Source organism: Fusarium mangiferae, assembly GCF_900044065.1.
Source record: "Fusarium mangiferae strain MRC7560 genome assembly, contig: FMAN_scaffold013, whole genome shotgun sequence".
NCBI classification, from domain to species: Eukaryota; Fungi; Ascomycota; class Sordariomycetes; order Hypocreales; family Nectriaceae; genus Fusarium; species Fusarium mangiferae.
This window is the reverse complement of record NW_024573933.1, coordinates 323,315-341,938: the sequence shown is the minus strand read 5'-3', so window position 1 is coordinate 341,938 and position 18,624 is coordinate 323,315. Positions and strand designations below refer to the sequence as shown.

The window sequence follows — 18,624 nt, the reverse complement described above, 5'->3', positions numbered from 1 at the left end:
TTTACTTAACAATGGACAAGATAGTAAGAGATTAATAAAACGCAACATTCCATAGAATTAAAAAATTCATTACGCAACAAAAGTAGGGATATAATATTTTCTTCTCTAGCTTGTTCCTTAATCGTTTGAAGACATGACGCGGCTCTGCGATAAGGCCTATCAATCGTATCTAGGGTAGCAGACACAGATAAGAGATGATCGACATTAAAACCCAGCTGTACAGAGATGCACACTAAGCCCAGAACGTTTTGACATATGTATCGACACCATTGTTGAAATTACATTATTTAGCCCTGGTTGTGACTCATAGTGCTTGTATCCTTACTGACCTTGTGCCATCTGTCGTCTGATTCAAGCTGGAGGTAAATTATTGGACCCAAATTCACCGCCCTACAACCGACATTCTCCGAGACTTATACTTACTAATGATACCTACATGAAATCAAATAACCCCGTTTACTGAATCAAACCTTCTGTATGAAGTAAACGAGGTCTTCACTTCGGTTCTGTCACGTTGGGTAACATCGCGCCCAGTAGACTCCGATCCGAGCACCCTGGCCTCAACAATCAAATCGTTGTGAGATTTTAGATCAGCCTCACCTGAAGGCTGAAGAGGGGAAACCAATTGACACGTGCAGGCCATAATAGGTATCCATCTGTTTCCGAAAGGGGAGGGTTAGACGGATGCCCCGACTCCCGGCCGAGAAGCTCTAGGTTCTTCTCTCTCAAGATCCCAGGCGGGGTCGAGACTCTTTGGGCCTTGAGAAGAGTGAAACATGTACGGCCTCACCCAGACCTCCGTTCGCGAGCGGTGGTTGAGTTGTGAAATGAGGCTCTAGGACTTGAGTTACAGGGATTGCCAACTGCCGTGGATCCGAAGGCTCTCGGTGAGCATTTCAGCTCTGGATAGGTGCATTTCCGGGGTTAGTCGGCCAGCCTCTTCTGCGTGTAGTCTGACCATATGCAAGATGCAGTGGTACCGCGATGCCAATAAATTAGTCACAATATGGTCCTGCTAAAGCAAATGTTGAAGCCATGTCGCGGGGTAATGCAGCACCGGATGTCGGTGGAAGTAAGTTACAGGGGTATCATCACGAAGTTTTGGACCCTGAGTTGAGAGCTACAATCCAGGTCTAGCTGAGAGTCTAGTAATAGTTTATTTTCCCCCCTCGCTCGAAACTAATTGCTAAGTGAGTAGCGTCTTGATGTTTCCAAAGACATCCGAGTTTTGATTATCGTTAGTGTTTGTGCCGAAACGGTCCCGACGAGGCGTTACGAGCAAACAATGGACATGCAAGGTAATACAATGCGCTCAGGGTCGTCAATGGCTATTTGCTGCCGTATAACCATTGCCACGTCTCACTGCGTGCTTGATCACGGCACGATGAATGGGTTACTGGGCCGAACATCCGGTAATACGGCACAAACCCGTCAGCACGGTTCAATATACGAGGCCGGTGATACAATAACAAAATGCAATAACCCAAGTCTACCCGAGGTTTCAATTCCCTCGGAAATATGTTTTTCATTCGCATATCCTCGCATTGCTATCCCACAAGAGATGCAGCATCTAATGATCAGACCATGACGAAATCAAATCCAATTCACCGATCCTGTGTCCACCTTAAATGTCCATCCCCAGTATATTTCCCCAGTCATTGGCTCTGGGAACTGTGAGCTACAAAACTATTGACAGGGCTATCGAGGAGCTATTGGCAAGGCTTGCAGTAGCAGAAACCTTGTCGCGCAAATCCCCCGCCACCAAAATCTGTGGCGAGGAATCACTGGCCGTTTTTTCTTCTGTGGCACTCTATACGGGCCCTGACCATACCCGAAATAATCGCCGTTGGGCGTACTAAGAGCGGGTGTTCCTTTCCACTACCGTCAACGTCGTTGTTGAACATACAATTGAGGTATTTTTAGATTCGCCGCGACGACCCCTTTGGGCTCTTTTTCTTGACTGAACCGAATCTTTGGGAATAGCTTATTGTTTGTAGCGTTCTGCTTCTCTCGGAACTAATTATGGCGTGATTTGATTCAAACGTCATTAATACAACTTTATTCGAGCCTAGACTTGAAGATTGATCTGAGACTAGCGCGCTGATCCTACGCATTGACACTCCCGGACTTGCCAGGTTTCGTCTATCTCTTGACTGGACACTAAGATCTCACTGCGATGTTAAGGCTGACAACGATCAAGGATCTCAAGCCCAGGTACCAGGCTCAGGCACAAACAACAAACGTGCCTCAAATCGCAATGCCGAGGGGCCGATGCTTTTACAAAAGTGGCTTTATTATCCTACGTGGCAGGGCGGCTCAGCGTGGTATCACCAGAACGTGTAACAGCTAGCCTCGATTTAGCGCAAGCCATGCTTATTACCGTGATGGCCTATGCTAGTGCGATGAGAGGCTCTCGGCCGTTGAATTGCCCTTCTCGTCTTGGGCGTTGATAGAATTTCTCACCAAACATTACCCAGGTTGGGTCTACGCTAGACAGAGCTTGCGATCCACATTACCCCATGTTTTCACAGATCTGACGAAAGTACGGAGCAAACATGAGTCTTTTCAGGTTCAAATCGCCCTTTTTGGACAGCTAAGGTTGACTAAATACTAATGTACGAACCCTCTTCTGTCCCATCGGCCAAGCTCATCATCCCAATCCATCATCAAAGGAGTGTGAGAAACGAAGGTAGGTACAGCTAACAAGCGTAGATACAAGACTCTGGGTAGTATGTACAAGAGAGTCGCTTACTCCTTGATGGACTTGTAGCCGCCTCCCTTACCACCCTTTCCGCCCTTGTAGATGTTGATGTTGATGGTCACGGGCGCATTGAAGTCAATTTCACCGATGCACATTTGGAACTGATTGCTGTGAGAGACGCCCGAAGAATGGGGATAAGGTACTTACGCCGCTGTTGTTGTTGCAGCAAATGATCTTTGCGTTGCAGACCTCAGAGTTGGAGCAGGTTTGAGCTTTAGGGTGTCAGGTTACTCGCACAGTAGGAGAGAAAAAGAGGAAAACTTACTTCCGTCAGCGCTGGTGGTGCAGCAGTACTGAGTTCCAGAAGAACAAGCATTTCCCTGGTTGTTAGTCGGAGCAGGACAGTTCTTGTCACTGCCCTTCTTAGCTCCTTCACGCAGATCAAGTTAGATTCACAACTTTGTCATTTCCAAGTGAACTTACGACGAAGAGCTGGCATTCTGGGCCAGGGAATGTCTCCCATGGAAGGTGCTCTAGGCTCAATGTCTCGAGCCTCAACCTCAACAGCCGGCTCAGCGACAGGCGAAGCAATAGCGCCCTGCAGAACGGCGAGGCCGTAGAAGATGGTGGAGAATTGGAGCTGCATGATAGCTTAAGGCACAAGGCGAAGCTGAATACAGAAGAGTGAGTGAGTGTGTGTGTGTGCTCGAGTAATGTGAACGAGTGGAGTAGTGATGCCGAAGATAGTTTGAGGGAGACAGAGACTGGTATTTGTGCAGATGTCTTGAAGTACATGCCCCGTAAGCTGAAATTCCAAATTGGCACCCGTTGCTACTGTGGACGTTTAGATGACAACAAATGACATAAGTGCCGTCTGTGTTAAGGTTGGTCTGCTCGTGTTGGGGACTGCGGATGTCGGCGTTGGGTCAATGCGCATATGCATGGTGATCCGGGGTATACGGCAATAACCAATATTCAGCCAGCCATGATATGAGCCACTGAATAAGCTTTTTAGTTTTGGGACTTTGGCCTTTGTGATGAGAGCTACTGAACTTTGCTGTTAGTATCCCCATAGTCTTCTAGTTGGGACCGTTTTAAACGTCTTGTGTCTTACACGTGATTCCAAGTTACTGCACCCTGATTGTTTCCGAGCTCAAGACTAGTAGATCAAGTGTTTGGAGTTTTTTGGGGTGAACAGAATGCATTGCTTATGCTGTGAGGCCCGAGACTCTAGGCGTGCTGCAACATCCGTGCTGTTACATGCGTCAAGCCCTCGCATCTGTTGGTCCATCTTCCCCTGCTGATCCGGGTCTCGGCCTCCGAATCGACCAACATGGCCAATGAAACACTCTGCCATTGAAGCCTAATTCACCGATGCATCCTCGCCTCCGTTGACTACCATTATGCATTACATGTGCTGTACTCACAGGCTATCGTTGCGGCTGAGAAGCCATGCTTGTGTCTTTCGCTCACCTCGCTGGATCATTCGGGATCTCGGTGCCGACCCAACATGAGGTATTGGACTCAGCTCTTCCGGACTATCGCTTGAGGCTCAACCTAGACCTGGGTCTCGATCCAGCCTCTTGTCCTGTCCTCCAACGATTTCACGATGTTTGTTCAGTTGTGGAGTTAGCCAGCCTCTCGTTGGGCTTCCCTTTGCATGAATTCGGCGCTCATTATGGTCTAAGAGGCGGGAAAAGAGTTCGATAGCTTCAATTTCAGCTGACACAAGTCCACTTGGGCGTCAAGAGAGGGTATCGTGAGGTCTCAAGTTGAACAAGACTTGCATTTCTGTGAGACAAAAATGTGTATATAAGGACGACTATTCTCCCCCTAAACTCGTCTTTTCTTCATCACTCACTCACTCAACAATCAACTCAGATCTCAAATCAACTCTTCAACACTTTCTTTCGAGACAATCACTTCTTTCCAACCTTCAACATGAAGTTCACCGCCTCCGTTCTTGCTCTCCTCGCCGTCGCCACTGGCGCTCTCGCCTCTCCTCACGGCGGACCTCCTCCCCCTCCCCCTCCCCCCCCTCCTCCTGCCCCCAAGAACAACAACAACAACAACCAGGGCAACCAGTGCGGTAACGGCCAGTCTCTCTACTGCTGCACCTCCTCTGGCAAGAACGCCGATGTTGAGTGTATCTCTTTCACCAACGGTGGTCTTGGAGGCGTTTGCAACGGTATCCAGATGTGCTGCAACAACAACGTGAGTACACTAATATCTTAGACCTGGGTGCGACTTGCTAACTTGGACGTAGAACGGAAACCAGGGCTGCAACTTCAACGTTGGCGGTGGCACCATCACCATCAAGAAGACTGTCAAGAACTTCGGCTGGTAAAGGGTTTTGCCCCTCTATCGATCATGGTGACTTCGGCACTTGAGTCACTGACTATGACATATCGATACTTACGAAGATCTACGATCATTTGACACATGAAACCTTTACGATCATTACTACGCGATGGATGAATGAATTTGAGATTGAGATTGATATGGAATGATTCGCTTCTGCCGGTTCTGGTAGGGGATGGCTCTGGCCAAGCCGCCCTCGAACATTACCATTCACACGCTTCTTGGCAAGCATTTCTTGGGATCTAGTTAGTTGTTCAGTACATAACAATGAAAACGTATCTGGTTGTTGGACTTTCTTGTTTCCTAAGGCAAAGTGATTTTGAGTTCTCTGTCATGATTAAAGCTCTAAGCCACAAGTGTCATCTGCAAACAACAAACTAGGCTTATGACTCATTGAAGCTGATACGTTAAGCCCGAGATTATGACTCTCTGGTAGACAGCTGGCTGCGCACACTTTGACTAGAACTGACACTGCAAGTCTTGAGGTTTACAATCACCACCATGGATGAGTTTGATGGAGTTCAAAACTTCATTTGAGCTTCAGTCTGTTTTATGTTGTAAGGAAAGTATAAATTGATGATTTGAAACGTAAAGGATTGATTTGATGTGTCGATGGCGACTTGTGCTGAAAAGAGAGGGAAGCCTGTCGAATTCGATGGGAGATATCGATGCGATAAGCCGCCACGAATGCCAATGGGTTAGCATCTTTCTATCGGTAGATCGAAGTATAAATGATGAAGAGAGCCTCGAGTAGTATGATAAAGGACCAGCCACGAGGCGAATAGGCGATGCTTTGAAAAGGCCGGTGCAGATGGAGAAATCCTTTATATCATGGCCTTGAGTGACAAGGAGATTGGTGTGATTTCGCCCAGGCCGGCGGGTCGCTGTGAACTGTGAGGTCAAATTACCAGCAGGAATACAGCAAATTGGGCACAGAGACGTGTGCTGCAGTTCACCGCCAACGTGCAGCCGGGGTATTCGCTGGAATGAAGCCATAGAACAAAGGGCGTCAAGATACTATCGCTGAAATAGAGTCCAGTGATAAGTCCCACGGTGACCGAAGCGATTGCCTTGCTGCGGATGTCCATCGTGATTGTAATTATTTTGAATGGACTCCTGAGAGAGATGAGTCTTGCAGGTCTGATTTGTGGGGTGATATTAGTCTTACTCGAGGAGCTTCAGTAGAGGATAAAGTAGAAGAAAAATGTGTGAGGCGCGCGATGTAAGCCATCAGCTGTGGGGTCTATCAACTCAAAATAACACTCTTATCAAAGTCGGTCCGGGCAGTATACCAGCTACCCAACACAGTAGAAGAAAAATAAAGGAAAAGACGGGGGAACGGTGAAATTTATTGATGAGGAACAAGAAGACAGAACCTTATCAGTATTTATATTCTGTATCTGAACTGTAAAGCTGGTCTCGATGTTGGTGGGCAAAACTTGATGACAGTGACAGTTTGCGGTATTCCAATGGGAGGTACGAAGCTTGGAATAAACTTTGGTAGATGGATTTGGGTTAAGTGATTACTCACCAATGTTAAAGCGGGGATGCTTTTTATTGATTAAGCTTTAATTCTGACTTACTTAACTTCGTGCTGGCTATACAACTGCGTAGCTGATCGTGCGCAATGAGGTTAAACCTTGGGCACTGTTAAGATTTTAAGATTGGTGACTCGGAAAGAATACGGAGCAACAGAAAACCGGCGCATAGCGTTACCGAAGACTATCTGGGGTCAGGTAGTTGGGGGAACTCATTGCAAGAATCTTAACGGTCTCGATCATTGATCACCAATCCTTGTATACTATATGTAGATCGACTGAATGCTTATGGAAATGTTACTTGCTCCTTGATAAGTCAACGTTTAAAAAGATCACAACAAGGTTGCGAATCGCAGCTTATCATGTGAAGGCATGGAGTTAATTAGAAATAGTCAGTATCTGGCTCCGAAGCCGAAACGCGAAATCCGGAAATTTATTGCCCCACCCGAAGCAACTTTTATCGAGGCTAAGATCTGACTCGATGGATTTATTATCAACACTGCCACGAGCCCGCATTAGCTGGGCTGACTTATAAATCAGCAAGGAATAGAACCTAATAGTACGAAGATTGACAAAAAGTACTATATAAGTGCTGATTGATGCCGTCTGATACTAGTGACATCTCACCACAAGGCAATCTAAGCTCTCAAACTACAACCCTACTGCTCCAAGCTTATTACCCATTACGCAAACAAGATCACACGATCCCGACATCAAAATGCCCCACCCAATCATATTCAACGGCAGTCTCGGTCTAGGCCTCATGATAGTCGGCCTCGGTCTCAACGCAACCCTCCGCCCAAACGACCATCTCCAACGCCTAGAATTTCCCATCCCCACTGAACCTCTGGCTAAAAAGTTCAGTCTCGCGCTCATGAGGATCTGGGGCATTCGCAATATCACTGTCGGAGTGTTGATCTCAATTATCTGGAATACGGGAGACGAGAAGCTTATGGCTAAAGCCTTGACTGCAGCGCTGGCTATGCCCATTACTGATGGGTTTGTGAGTCGAATCATTATCGGCGGTGGCGAGACACAGCACTGGGTGTTTCCCCCATTGCTCGTGGTAATGATTGTTGGGTTGTTTGGATACTTTTAATGACAAGTCTTGTATGTTGCTATACTATATGCTCAACTATCATGCACTTTGCCCGTGGAGAATGGCTATATTGATTACATGTTGCCGCCCTCTCGTTTTCCCCACCGTCTTATACGCGTATTCACTTTTCATAAGAGAATTTCCACATAGAGCAACGTCAGCGGTGAGGAGATGCTAGCCTAATTCAGGTATTTTTCGTATTTTATAGGGATTTTCGTATCTATACACCCCAGTACTGACTTTTCGCATTGACTTTTCCGCGTATTACATACAAGAATGTCAAGTAATGACATCAGCGATGAGCCATTTGCTCATATAAAATGGAATTGTCTCTGTTTAAGGAAATGTTTCATTCATTCTTTATACATACTGCCAGATGAACCTCAAAATGCGCCTCTTATCGAAGTTCTACGTTCCCGCGCTTGCGGTGGTTGGGTCATTTGTTACGTCTGGACATGCAGAGGACCAATGTCGCTGCGTAAGCTACTTTACATATGACTTGTACGCTCTCTAACAGTTTCTTAGACAATTCATGAATCTTGTTGGCCGTCTACAGAAACCTGGAACACGTTGAACTCTACGGTCGACGGACATCTGATCCGATACATCCCACCAGGTGCTGTTTGTTACAAATCCCACCCGAGCTACAACCCCGCCACCTGTGACACGGTCATTAAACAATGGTCTGAGTCAAAGTTCCACTCTAGCGACCCTGCCAGTCTACACACCGAATGGGCCAACGCTGGCTGCACTCCAGTCTATGAGAACGGAATCAGCATCTACGGCGATGCCGAAGATGGGGAGCGAGGGTGTTCAAATGGAGCGCTTCCCACCTATGTTGTTAACGCTACTACGGTACATCATGTCGTTGCAGCACTGAAGTTTGCGGGTGAACATAATATACGATTGGTCATCAAGAACACTGGCCATGCTGGTAACGGAAGGTAAAGCAGGATCACCATGGCATCTTTATACATACATACCTGCTAACATGGTTTAGGAACTTGGGAAATAGTAGCTTGTCGTGAGTAAAGTTGTAATCCAATGCGTGCGATACTAAACTCTGTGTCAGAATCTGGACCCATAACCTGAAGAGTATCGATCTGCGTCAAGACTTTAACCTGACTTGCCCCAACGCCCAAGACGACCCAAGCACTTATATGGCAGCCACCGTTGGTGCAGGTGTTCAAGACGGCGAGATGTTCGAAGCCTTGGCAGCACAGAACGCGTTGGCGGTTGGCGGTACCAGCAATGTGAGTAACATCCATAATTCGTAGTGCCTGTGCCTGACTGACATTTGCCAAAGGATGTGAGAGTGGTCGGCTGGGCCACTGGAGGCGGCCACGGGTTTGCAACAGGAAAATATGGCCAAGGGGCAGATAACATTCTCGAGGCAGAAATTGTCACGCCAGCAGGAAACGTACTAATTGCCAATCAGTGTCAGAACCAGGATCTCTACTGGGCTATTCGCGGTGGGGGAGGTGGCACGTTTGGTGTCATTACAAAGCTAACTGTCAAGGCCTATCATGCACCGACCGTGGTCATAGGAGGCTTTGACATCAGAGCCAAGAACCAAACCTCGGAAGACGAGTTCTACAAGGTCATTGCAGATGTCCATGCGATCTTCCCTGCGATTCAGGACGCTGGTATCCATGGTTATTATACCGTGACAGGTCCTCCTGAAGCTGAGGCGTTGACTTTCAGTGGATCATTCATGGGATTTGACATTTCTAACAAGACCCATGACGATGCTCTTGAGCCATTCAGAAAGATGCTTGAAAAATCCAACGGTACGGTTAATTGGTCTTTGACAAAGATCCCAGTTAGCACTTGGCAGGGTCTGCTCAAGGTGTTGCCCGACATTGGGACGGTCAGCGCAGGCTACGGCATTAGGGCCTCTCGATTGATCTCACGACAGACAGTCACAGAAAAGACAGACGAGTTTGCGACTGTATACAAGAAGATCGGTCCTACAAAGGACGCACCATCGGTATAGACATGAACATGCTCTTGTCCCGTCCACAATACTAACAGACCCTCAGAATGGCTTGCCTAACCTCTCTATATCCGGCACCCTCACCATTAGCTCCAAGCCCGTCAACAACTCTCTACATCCTTCCTGGCGAAATGCGACAGTCCATCTGATCACTGGCCAAAGCTGGACTGACTCTACAAACGACACTGAAGTCAGAAATATCATTCACGATATGACATATAGAAAACTCGCATTGCTGAAGAAATTAGATCTTGCGCAAGGAGCCTACTTGAACGAGGTAAGATAGCGCTCTACGATCCCTCTCGTCGCGCATGGCTAATTGGTCTAAACAAGGCAAACTCGATCGAGCCTGGCTGGCAGTGGTCTTTCTGGGGACCAAACTACGCCCGACTCCGTGATATAAAGGAGAGGTATGATCCTAATGGCCTCGTTTGGTGTCCTCAGTGTGTTGGCAGTGAGGACTGGGTCCAACGACATGATGGTAGACTCTGCCGAGCGTTTAACCCTTGGTAAACTTAGAAATCTTTATTAAGCACTGCCCTTGAGAATCCCTCAATGGGACATAACCGAGGCGTCATAGAACATGGGTGGCAAGACCTAGGTATTTGGCCATTTACTATATAGTTGAGCAAATCTTGTAATTGCATGACTGCGTTTGCCTACTCCGTCCAATCCATCGGCTGAAACGTGCCCATCGTGTCAAATATGCTATCATGCATCCAAGTTCCCAAATCAATCTGATGATCCCCAAGTATTGACTCGAAGTTACTCCAGACCTCTAGGTGTCCTGGTTCATCTGCCACGAAGCCAGGCTGAAAACCATCCCGCGACACGTTCAAATCATTCTCAGACCTCAGGAGACCGTTGCTTGCTTCATGATCACTTTCTATCGTGGCAGCGACGAGACGATCGAATGAATTTCGAGCCTGAACCGCTCTCGGCCATCGCTCCGAAATGATGTATAGCATCGTGCTACATGCTCGCACGCTGCTGCTGAACTTGGGGCTAAAGATTGACGGGTCTAGGCAGAAGCAGTAGACCATGACCAAGCCAGCGACGAAGTTGGCATGCAGCGACAGTAAAGAGAAGGAGATGTAAGTCTGCTGGTCATGAAGGCGTTTTGAAAGGAAGCAGACCTGTCCGGCAGAGTGGACGATCTCGTGGAAGTTCGGGCTCTGTGGGATGAGGGTGGGTACGAAGGGGAGGTTTAGTAGTATGATGGCTTTATGGTATTGAATCATGTGATAGTCCGTCGTGAGATAAGGATGCGGCTTATTCTCGGGATCGGTCTGAGGAATAGCAGCCTTCCACTCTTCTAAAGACTGTCGAAGACGAGCCACTTTGTAGGGTTTTATCGCGGAGACATTCTTGTCCACACGACATACCGTGTATGAAATCTTGGAATCGATCTGTTGCAGCCGAAAGATATGAATAGCTGGCGTGAGTGTGGTGATCAGAGAAGGATGTTGTTTCGACTCAGAAATTGCTGCAAGGATGGCTTCGTCAGTGTCCAGCTCATCGTCGATGTTGGCTGGGAGCGGGACGTCAATATCTCTATCAGAAATAGAGTGAGGTCGACCCATGGTCCGCGCAACTGATCTCTCCAACATGTATGCCGTCCAGAAGATCCGTTTCCGTCTCTCATCGAGAGTTGGAGGGATGTTGGTGGCTTGTCGATGGAGGCCATTATCGATGCAATATCGCATTGTTGTCTCGATCATCCACCTGATTGCCGTTAAATTGCTCGTTCTGTGATCGATCTCCGCCAATTGTGCAGTGGTAGCTTACCAGACGCCAGGACCAGTCGGTGACCTTAATTGATATATCGTGAGCAGAAGCATTGCCTCCAAGCTCTCGAGACTACCGGTTGCAAAGATAGTATCTGAATCTGCCATCGCGCAGGCATAGTATCGCTGGGTTTCTCAAGTCAGACATGTAGATCGTCTTGGGGGATAAATCCTAACCTTTGGAGACGAATAATGATCATCATCGTTGCTCAGCTGCAGGTAACGCGCTCCAATGGCATACACCAGTTGCAAGGTCGCGTAGTCACATCTACTCCGCCCACTATCTGAACGCACACCTTTGTGTGCCGGGACGAGCTCCAGTCTAGCCTCGTGTAGCGATTGGATTTTCTTCCGAGCTAGGAAAGGATGCTTGGGGTGCACCCTTGCATAGTAAGCTTCGATAAGCTTATCACCGACCTCCTTGCTGGGGAGATCGGAGCTGTCAGAGACACGGTCGCCCTCGGACTGCTGCCCTATGTTGATGCGCACGCCTATCAATGAGCGAGCCGCGACATTTACTTGGTGTGAAGCTCCTGCTCCATCGGTTTGGCGTGCATTTACCGAGGGCAATGCCGATCGCAGTAGTTTTGTAAGAGGATACCCACTTGAAGTTCCCAGGAAAGAAGCCGGCGACGGAGCAACGATCCCAGCACTGGCTTCCAAGTCCGAAGTTGCAGTGTCGGTCAAATTAGTGGGCTGGTTCTCATTTCTACCAGATTGAGTGTCAACCATCGATAGCGTCTGATGCTGAATAGAAGAATGATTCGTTGGACCAACGACATCTTGTCGCGGCGACGCTACTTCTTGTTGCAGCCGTGAGAGTTGACGCTCGAGCGACTTCACATACTCTGCTGGGTATGCCTGTTTGGCACCATAGGAGCACTTCTCTCCTGCGGCGAGGCAATTCGAACATGATGGGAACTCATTGTCACAGCGCTGCTTACGGCTCTTGCACCGACGACATGCGACAAGACCTCGAGGGCGACGACGAGCAGGTCTTGTACTTGAGGATTCGGGTTGTGAATTGGACATTAGAGGAGGTTAAGAGGTCCAAGTTTACATAGGGCCAAAGCCTTACAGGCCTACCCCACCTCTAGATTGGTGGCGATTTACTTCTGTAATCATGCTTAGTAACTAGTTCAATTCCAATGTCAGTGTCTATCCGACCTCATGCCACTTGACGGACTGAGTGGTTGGTTTGACAGAGAGTGAGTATGAATTTACTTATAAAACTCATGAATAGGTCATCAGATTTCAGAATACACATATAATTGATTGCTCATGACATCTTGTGGTTATGCCGAGCAGAATGAGACCTCATTGCCTCCAGTGATTACAATCTAGGTGGCGAGCACTGGTTGTGTCTACTCGGGTACATAGCTCTGTATAACCCAATGTAAAGGATTCGAATTTATAACACACATAATAGAGTGCTATATTTACAATTTTAAAGACATTTCAGCTCCCTAAACACGCCCTGCAACACCTAGACCTCTTCCATATTAAGGTGCTGGCGTCCCCTTCTCAATTTGTGTCACTTCTTGTTTCTCTTCCTTCCCATTATTAATGTTGCCCCTGCGACTAACTAATCGGCTACGTCTGGCAATGGAGACTGTTTCGAAGATATTGCTACTCTCTAAGAAGATGGCGTCGACCTCCTCCAGGTGTAGACCGCTGGTCTCCGGGAAGAAGAAGTACACGCCTGTGAGGAACAGTCAGATATTGCTGTTTCTTCTTAAAGGTTGAAGCAATGTACTGACTCGGGAAAGTGAGACAGATGTTAATGGCAGCGTAGATGATGTAGTACCTGTACTTGAGAGTAGCCAGTCCAATGGGAGTGATTTCGGCAACAACCTACAAAGCCCACATTTAGATCTTGTTTTATCACAGGCAGGTAATCAGACTTACAAAGTTAAATAGCCAGGCAGTGGCTGATATAAGTTAGCGAGAGATCTGAGTCAAATTGAGAATGATGAACCTACCAGTTGACATGGCCGTGATGGGCACTCGATGACTGAGGGGTGAGATCTCAGCAGCATATAGAAACGTAAGCCCAAGAAACACAGTAGGAAAGAATAGCGAGAAAAGGAAGATGAAGGCCGCCGCAACTCCCACCGACGCCGTATTCCCCGACTGTGACGACCCGCCCGCAACAACAGCCATACAAACGCCCATCCCCAAAGACGACATCATCATCAGTTTGCGACGCCCAAATCTATCCACAGTCAAAACACCAATGGGAGAGCAGATGGTCTGCCAGGTAAAGACCGAAGCAGCGATGATCTTAGCCGCCCTTGGAGTTTGGCCAAGGTAGTCCTCGAAGATCTTGGCCTGGTAGAAGGCGAGGGCGTTGATGCCGCTCATTTGCTGGAAGCATTGCGCCGCGCAGGCGAGACACATACGGTGTAAGAGGCGGAGCGGGCCATTGGTGAAAATGTCCTTGATCTTGGCTTCTCCTGCGAGGGCCAGGGATCTCTCGATTTCACGGATTGCCTCGCGGACCTCGACAGAACCTGCCTCAGTGTTGGTCAAGTCGGCTAGAACCTCTCTTGCACGATCAACTCGGCCCTTCTTGGTCAGTCAGCGAGGTGATTCCGGGAGCAACGGTGTAGTAAGCATAATGATAATGGAAAACACGCCCGACAGGGCCATTGGGAATCGGAAAGTGACAGACCCGTGATGGAAGGACATGCCCAGATTCGTCCAACCTCCGATGGCCAAGCCAAAGGAGATGAACAAGCCTTCGAGCATCACCGCTGCACCGCGATGAGCAGCGCCAGAACACTCTGCTTGCCAGTTGGGAGCTGTAGCTGTAATATGACCAAAACCGTATCCAGAAACCAATCGACCGATTATAAGTTGCGGCAGCGAGTAGGAGGAGGCTTGGAGAGCTGCACCTATCGTGTTGACCAAGGCGCCAAAAATTATGGTCTTCTTCCTGCCGAGCTTATCGCCCAGCCAGATGCAGCTGAGACAGCCGAAGAGACAGCCCAGGGTGTACATAGCTACGACAGTTCCCTATTTAGGATTGAATTCAGTAGATAGTCCCAAAATGGAGGGAGGTGATACGCGTACTTGAAGGGTCGAGTTATGGTCTCTGGTGGCTCCTTTGGTGTGTACGGTGTCTAGGGCAGGAAAGGTTTCGACCCACGACGGAAGACTGAGGAATCCTCCAGCAATGGAGTTGTTATATCCGAATCTGTATTTAGAAGCAGAATCAGTCAGCGGTTTGATGCTCTTGCAAACTCACTCGTTTACATGCATAAGCTAGGCTGACTTACAAGAGATAACACGGCAGAATGACCGCCCAGATCTGGGCCATCTGGAGTTTCCTCCCTCGAAGTCCAAAGAAATTCATCTTTCTCCTTAATGAACGATTCTTGCAAGTTTAGCTGACTTGAGAAACAAGAGCTAGAGTAGGGCGACCAAGTAGACTGTGGAGAAATGTTGCTCAGAATCTGGGGAACTAGGGAAATGTGTCGCCTTTTATCATAGCAAGGAGCCAACCCCATTCTCTCGCAGACTAATGACAGCTTTGGTCTCTACACATCCTCCAATGCTTTAATAGCCATAATGGATCAGTGGTCTTGTTAGTCAGTCGGCTCAACCGACAGACATTCTTGCGGCTCGATCGGCACCCGAAGGATCGGCTGAGCCGACGGAACAACCGATGACGTCGGAACAGCCAGCGACCTACCTATACGTCCAATAGAAGCAGCGATAGTTCCAATCCTGCCTTTTTACAATCGGGATCAATTCTTCTACATAAATTGGTTTATTAATTTGATACATTGGTCATCCTCAACTTTGTCGCTGCAATGGCCACTCGACGCCTCGCTACCTGGTCGCACAACCTCCAATACTCGGACCTTCCGGAAGAAGTGACCCGTGCAGCTGTTCGAAGCTTTTACAATTGGGTTGGCTGTACCATAGCAGGGAGTCAGCACGAAGCTACACAGATCGCCGTAAGTCTAACACCTGCCTAGCCAAATGGCAGCTAACATAGGCTGCCTTGCGTCCAGTACCAAACAATGTCACCCTTCTTCGGCCCACCTACAGCATCTCTCCTTGGACATCAGGGAGGTTCACGTTTAGATGCTCAGCACGCAGCTTTGATCAATGGCATAGCTTCGCACGTCCATGATTACGACGACACGCACCTCGACACCATCATCCATCCGACTGGACCAGTTGCGAGCGCTCTTCTTTCTGTTGCCGAGCGGAGAGGCGGTATCTCAGGGAAGCAATTCATCACCGCTCTCGTGGCTGGTATAGAAGCTGAATGTAAGGCTGGACTCGCTGTCTGGCCGGAACACTACGATGTTGGTTGGTAAGTGTATGCATCCTTATGTCTATTACATCAACTTACAACCCTCAAGGCATATTACCTCCACCGTCGGGTCAATTGGAGCGGCAGTTGCAGTCTCAAAGATCTTGGGGCTGAGTCCAACAAAGACTACCCATGCAATTGGCCTTGCAGCTACGCAAGTCACCGGCCTTCGAGAGATGTTCGGTTCACACTGCAAGTCATTCCACGTCGGCCGTGCTGCTCAAAATGGCCTGCTAGCTGCTGTCATGGCCGAAGGAGGCTACACTAGCAGTGAAGTTGCACTTGAGGCGAAACGCGGCTGGGCTACAGTCGTCGGCACAAACAAGTCAGACGTGCTCCAGAACTTGGATCTTTGGCTCGGTACTGAGAATGAGGATGGCTTAGCTGGTGGGAACACCGGTCGCTGGGAAATTCTTTGGAATAGCTTCAAGCCTTTCCCGTGCGGGATTGTCATTCACCCTGTCATCGACGCATGCATACAATTGCACGCGGCACTAACGCAGAGAGGACACAGCCCAGCACAGATCGAGTCTGTTAAAGCACAAGTCCACCCTCTTGTGCTGGAACTCACGGGAAAGAAGACTCCAAGGGAAGGCCTGGAGGCAAAGTTCAGCGTCTACCATAGTGGCGCATGTGGTCTCCTCTTCGGCAGAGCCACGCCGTCAGAGTACGAAGACAATGTTGTACTCGATCCAGCAGTCATTGCCATTCGCAATCGCATCACAGCAAATATAGACACAAGCATCGCAGCAGACGCGGCAAAGGTGACTGTTTCCCTTCAAAACGGAGAGATATTCACAAAGCACGTCGACCATGCTGTTGGCAGTCGTACAAATCCCTTGAGCGACAAGAATCTGCGACAAAAGTTCATGGATGGATGCAACAGCGTGTCGATACGTTACGCTGAAGCTGTGAGCCGACGGTGCTGGGAGCTGGAGGCTGTGGATGATATGCGAGAACTTGTAAAATATTTGTAGCTGCTTGACGGAGCGAACATGGAGACGCGTTTATGGCAAAGGGCAGAGTCTTTTATCGACAGTTGAAAGAGCACCAAGACGTATTCTTCACCGCTAATTGATCCTGTGAATATGCCGTCTGAGCGCAAAAGTTTCGGTACATGATAAAGTTTCGGCATGTTCATTTCGCAGATCATGCATTAAGCAGGGGGAATACCGTAATTAATTTTCAGAGCAGGCATTCGTTTCTCAATGTCAGTGACGCATGATTAAAGTTTGGCTTTCCGGACTTTCCGTGACATTTATGCGCTGAACGTGTATAAATACCGTTTCTTCTACTCCGCAGGCAGGCTCTGAATCCTGAGGCGACATCATTGCATCTCGCATCTGCGCCGTACAATATTGATGGGCCACTGAAGGAATCTACTCACTATGAAGTATAGTCTATTTACCTTGTTGATTGCGTCCTTGATCTTGGAAGGATCTGCTTCCAAGCACACAACCTCGAAGTGCCGTCCAATCTCTGGCGATATCCTATTCCACAATCAGTTCCAACTCTATCCATCTTTCTTCCGATGGGATGATCAGCGCTGCCTTCTGTACCTCAGGTTTGCCGACCCATGACATGCAGGGGCTAGTTCCAGGTTAACAATGCATCACAGCTCGATCTACAACGCGAGCATCGCCGTCTGGGATCCCTACAGCTCATCAATGCAGCGAATTATCTCTATCCCTGGAATAACCCACAGCCTAGACAAAAGACTCTCTGGGACTATCATCGACCCCACAAACAACGTTCTGTCTGCTGTCGTAGAGGCCGCTTCATTCTTTCTTAGCGCGGGAAACGATGTGAGCGGCGATAACTTTGTTGTTAAAGTCGATCTGAACACTTTTGCAACTAGGAAGATCAACCTAACTGCTGTCACCAAGGGCCAGTACGGGGCGTTTCTTGATATTGATAATGGTCTTTCTGGAGATCTTTATGTCAATGGTGCTTATCCATCCAGTCTTCTTCACATTGACTGCGAGGATAAAGTCGCACCTTTCTACGTCCGCGAGCCAACCACTCCTCCACGCTCTTTTGGGTTCGGAGGAGTGGTTAGAGTCGATGACACTCTGATCGTCAGCGACAATACCAACCATCAGCTCGCCAAGTTCACTATTCACAGTGGCCATCACTCACCAGTTGTTATCCCACAGACAAATTATCACAATTTCTCTGGTGGAAGCTCCCTAAGCCTACCTCACCGTTACGGCGGAAAGGTTATGTTGATGGCAGAAGATGTCATTGCAAAGAATACCTGCGGTGTCTCTGTGTTTAGCTCGAAGGATAGCTGGAAAACTGCCAATTTCTTGGGCTTCATAGAGAGTATTGACAGGAAGTTGGAGCCTGCCTCGGCTATCAGTCAGACTTCTGCGCATGAGCTTGGCGATCGCATTTACTCGAGCATTCTTTTCTATGACAATAAGGTCAACCCTACGATGGCCGGTAACAGAACTGACTTTTCGCTGCGGGATATCACGGATTCGGTTGACTCCCTGCTCAAGGCAAATGGATTTGATATATAGCGGTGTAGCCATTCAAGAATAATAGGTAGACCTCGAATGACATAGTATTTACTTCCCCACTGGTCATTATTGATTGGAACGACATGACATGGTCCTACTCGGTTACGAAGCTGATCTCTGTATACGAAAACCTTGTCGGCTAGCACGGCCCGCAAAGAGCCGAAGCGGTACTTGAACTCGGCTAGGGCTAGCTATTCCAGACTACCTGACATTAGTTCACATATTTTTGCCTCTTTTTGCGACCTCGCACTGTTCAGGTGGTGTCTAAGAATTTAGTTTCTGTAGTT

The 18,624-nt window shown here is 48.3% G+C and overlaps 8 protein-coding genes across 8 annotated transcripts; 5 read left to right on the top strand and 3 right to left on the bottom strand.

The window, feature by feature from the left end:
• Positions 1-2,748: 2,748 nt before the first annotated feature.
• FMAN_00115 (uncharacterized protein) lies at positions 2,749-3,347 on the bottom strand (the record flags this gene model as incomplete). Its single annotated transcript, XM_041821925.1, has 4 exons — positions 2,749-2,862; positions 2,909-2,973; positions 3,027-3,131; positions 3,185-3,347. 4 exons carry the CDS (start codon positions 3,345-3,347, stop codon positions 2,749-2,751), a joined length of 447 nt encoding a protein of 148 aa, XP_041687657.1.
• Positions 3,348-4,642: 1,295 nt separating this feature from the next.
• On the top strand, positions 4,643-5,048 carry FMAN_00114 (uncharacterized protein; the record flags this gene model as incomplete). Its single annotated transcript, XM_041821924.1, has 2 exons — positions 4,643-4,915; positions 4,968-5,048. The coding sequence occupies 2 exons, from the start codon at positions 4,643-4,645 to the stop codon at positions 5,046-5,048; spliced, it is 354 nt and encodes a 117-aa protein (XP_041687656.1).
• Positions 5,049-7,318: 2,270 nt separating this feature from the next.
• Positions 7,319-7,699, top strand: FMAN_00113 (uncharacterized protein; the record flags this gene model as incomplete). The annotated part of the gene is made up of 1 exon (XM_041821923.1): positions 7,319-7,699. The coding sequence occupies one exon, from the start codon at positions 7,319-7,321 to the stop codon at positions 7,697-7,699; it is 381 nt and encodes a 126-aa protein (XP_041687655.1).
• A 388-nt stretch (positions 7,700-8,087) lies between these two features.
• Positions 8,088-10,208, top strand: FMAN_00112 (uncharacterized protein; the record flags this gene model as incomplete). Its single annotated transcript, XM_041821921.1, has 7 exons — positions 8,088-8,177; positions 8,225-8,643; positions 8,700-8,723; positions 8,772-8,952; positions 9,006-9,689; positions 9,742-9,972; positions 10,029-10,208. 7 exons carry the CDS (start codon positions 8,088-8,090, stop codon positions 10,206-10,208), a joined length of 1,809 nt encoding a protein of 602 aa, XP_041687654.1.
• Positions 10,209-10,354: 146 nt separating this feature from the next.
• FMAN_00111 (uncharacterized protein) lies at positions 10,355-12,514 on the bottom strand (the record flags this gene model as incomplete). Its single annotated transcript, XM_041821920.1, has 3 exons — positions 10,355-11,420; positions 11,484-11,608; positions 11,660-12,514. The coding sequence occupies 3 exons, from the start codon at positions 12,512-12,514 to the stop codon at positions 10,355-10,357; spliced, it is 2,046 nt and encodes a 681-aa protein (XP_041687653.1).
• Positions 12,515-12,984: 470 nt separating this feature from the next.
• Positions 12,985-14,840, bottom strand: FMAN_00110 (uncharacterized protein; the record flags this gene model as incomplete). The annotated part of the gene is made up of 7 exons (XM_041821919.1): positions 12,985-13,184; positions 13,243-13,336; positions 13,391-13,413; positions 13,465-14,050; positions 14,120-14,500; positions 14,558-14,681; positions 14,764-14,840. 7 exons carry the CDS (start codon positions 14,838-14,840, stop codon positions 12,985-12,987), a joined length of 1,485 nt encoding a protein of 494 aa, XP_041687652.1.
• Positions 14,841-15,300: 460 nt separating this feature from the next.
• On the top strand, positions 15,301-16,789 carry FMAN_00109 (uncharacterized protein; the record flags this gene model as incomplete). Its single annotated transcript, XM_041821918.1, has 3 exons — positions 15,301-15,447; positions 15,505-15,812; positions 15,862-16,789. The coding sequence occupies 3 exons, from the start codon at positions 15,301-15,303 to the stop codon at positions 16,787-16,789; spliced, it is 1,383 nt and encodes a 460-aa protein (XP_041687651.1).
• A 630-nt stretch (positions 16,790-17,419) lies between these two features.
• FMAN_00108 (putative putative trichothecene biosynthesis gene) lies at positions 17,420-18,337 on the top strand (the record flags this gene model as incomplete). The annotated part of the gene is made up of 1 exon (XM_041821917.1): positions 17,420-18,337. The coding sequence occupies one exon, from the start codon at positions 17,420-17,422 to the stop codon at positions 18,335-18,337; it is 918 nt and encodes a 305-aa protein (XP_041687650.1).
• Between the last annotated feature and the right edge of the window lie 287 nt (positions 18,338-18,624).